Consider the following 2,388-nt stretch of genomic DNA (forward strand, 5'->3'; position numbering starts at 1 on the left):
CCCACCCCAAGGTGTCTCTAATCAACTCAAGGTGCCTCCAACCACCTCGAGGTGCCACTGCCCACCCCAAGGTGCCTCTAACCACCTCGAGGTGCCTCTATCCAACCTGAGGTGCCTCTAACCACCTCAATGTGCCTCTACTCACCTCGAGGTGCCTCCAACCACCTCGAGGTGCCTCTACCCACCCCAAGGTGCCTCTAACCAACTCAAGGTGCCTCCAACCACCTCGAGGTGCTTCTGACCACTCCAGGGTGCCTCTAAGCACCTCGAGGTGCCTCTACCCACCCTGAGGTGCCCCTGTCCACCTCAAGGTGCCTCTGCCCACCCCAAGGTGCCTGCAACCACCTTAAGGTGCCTCTAACTACCTCAAGATGCCTCTGCCCACCCTGGGGCACTTCTACCCACCTCAAGGTGCCTCTACCCACCCTGAGGTGCCTCTACCCACCCTGAGGTGCCTCTGCCCACCTCGAGGTGCCCCTGCCCACCCTGGTTCACCCTACCTGGCCCCTGGGTGCCCTGGGCAGGTGGCTGCTGGTCGTGCAGGCTCTGACTGTCCACGGAGATGCCACTGTCACTGTGCAGCTTCTCCCCCTCTGGTGAAGGTGTCTGGTTCACCGGGCGGTTGTTGGCCCCTTGCTTATTCTGTTTGCAGTTGTTCCACCTGCAGGGAGAGGAGCAGGGAGGTGATCTCCTCCAGGCTGGGAGAAGATCTGTTTTGTCCTCCTTTTCCTGGGAGAAACTTTTCTCCTACAGCTTCTGGCTCAACTTCTTGGTTTAAATTGGTGTTTGTAGGTACCAACTGGACACTTGAGCTCCTGAGCTTTCATAAGGTTGGAAAAGACCTCCAAGATCATCAAATCCAACCTTCAACCAGATCCCACCATGCCCATTAAACCCATCTCCAAGGGGTTTAAACACTTCCAGGGATGGTGACTCCACCACTTCCCTGGAAAAAGTCCATGAGGAAAGACCAGGGCAGGGTCTGGTCCCTTCTGCATGGCTCCACTGCAAAAATACACAGCCCTGCTGGAGCACACAGGATTCCAGGGCTGCCTGCAGGTCCCCCCTCCACTCTTGGGGTGCCTCCAGCCCATGGAGTCACCAAGCCAGCCCTGGCTTGCCCAGGGCCAGGTGCAATCCCTGTGCCCCAGGGATGAGCTGCTGAGTGTGATCAGCCACGACAGCCACCCACAGCATGCCAGGATGAGCAGGGAAGGTGGTGCAGGGAGGGCTCCTCCAGCCTGCACCCCCTCCCTGCTGCCAGCTCCCTCAACTGCCTGATTTCTCATGGAAATCCACCTCCAGCCTGGTCCTCTCCCTCCTTGTTGATGACAGCTCTGGCTGTAGGACCTCCATGGGGAAGGACATCACCTGTGTCCCACTCCCTAAATCCCCTGCCACGTTCCTATGCCTTGGTCCTCTACCTTTTGAAGGCAATGTAGGCCACCAGCCCCACCACCACAGCTGCCAGGATGGAGCAGTAGACAGGGATGAGGTTGTCAGCAGTGCCATAGCTCACCACGGGCTGGGAGCTGCCCATGACAGTGGTGACGATGTCTGCCAGGGTGCTGGGCATGACCTCTGTGTTGAAAGGGTCCCTGGTGATGGGCTCAGGGCTGTCAGAGCCCACCAAGGATGGGGTGTGTGTTGTCCAGCGAGGGTGGAGACCTGTCAGGAGGGAGGGAAAGAAATAGGAACAGTTACAATGATCTCTGCAGGGATCTCCTTCCAAAGATGACATCTCTGCCCTGTTTTCTTCTCTCTAGGCTTGTTCTTGCTTGTTCCCAAGACATGCCAAAGCTGTCCCCTGTTTATGATGCCTGGTGATGGTTGGACATGGACACAACTTTCCCAGCAGTGGATTTGTTCAAGTTCAGCAGCTCTTCCCACTATGGGCAGACTGAGCTCTGGGCTCCCACCACTCATCCCAAAAGTCAGGGAAGCCTCTTGTCCACTGCACATCTGCACTAGGACCAGCATAAATCAACCCAGGTACCTCTACAGCTCCCAGGAGCACCAGAGCCTGGATGTGCCCCTTTCCTGGCCCCTGCCTGCAGCCACACACCCTGCCAGCCCCTTGGGGAATGACCTGACACACCTAGGTGTGTCCCACAGACTGGGTGGATTTGTCTTGTCTTGCCCCAGAGAAATATTCTCAGCTGTGGCTTCCCCATCTCCTCCCCTGGGTGCCCAAACCCACTGTGTCCCTCTCCAGGAGCTTGTTTTTTGCCCATTGGCAGTGAGTCCTGTGGAGCTGTGCCACATCTGCCAGCCCAGAGAGGATGAAGCTGCATCTCTTGCTCCATCCTTGAGTGAGGATGTGTCTGGTACCATGGCAGGGAGCTGCATTTCTCCCTGCAGTGCCATAGCCACTGTCCCAGCAAGGAT

The 2,388-nt window shown here is 57.4% G+C and overlaps 1 protein-coding gene across 1 annotated transcript in view; it reads right to left on the minus strand.

Moving 5' to 3' along the window:
- Nucleotides 1-1,668, minus strand: part of LOC103802042 (tumor necrosis factor receptor superfamily member 16) — a gene marked incomplete at both ends in the record, with an annotated part of 2,158 nt that extends 490 nt beyond the window's left edge. The window contains 2 exons of the mRNA XM_009074482.1: nt 501-661; nt 1,425-1,668. Coding sequence (XP_009072730.1) covers nt 501-661; nt 1,425-1,668 — 405 coding nt within the window. The remainder of the gene's footprint in view (nt 1-500; nt 662-1,424) is intronic.
- Between the last annotated feature and the right edge of the window lie 720 nt (nt 1,669-2,388).

Source organism: Acanthisitta chloris, unplaced genomic scaffold (genome assembly GCF_000695815.1).
Source record: "Acanthisitta chloris isolate BGI_N310 unplaced genomic scaffold, ASM69581v1 scaffold19365, whole genome shotgun sequence".
In the NCBI taxonomy this organism is placed as follows: domain Eukaryota; kingdom Metazoa; phylum Chordata; class Aves; order Passeriformes; family Acanthisittidae; genus Acanthisitta; species Acanthisitta chloris.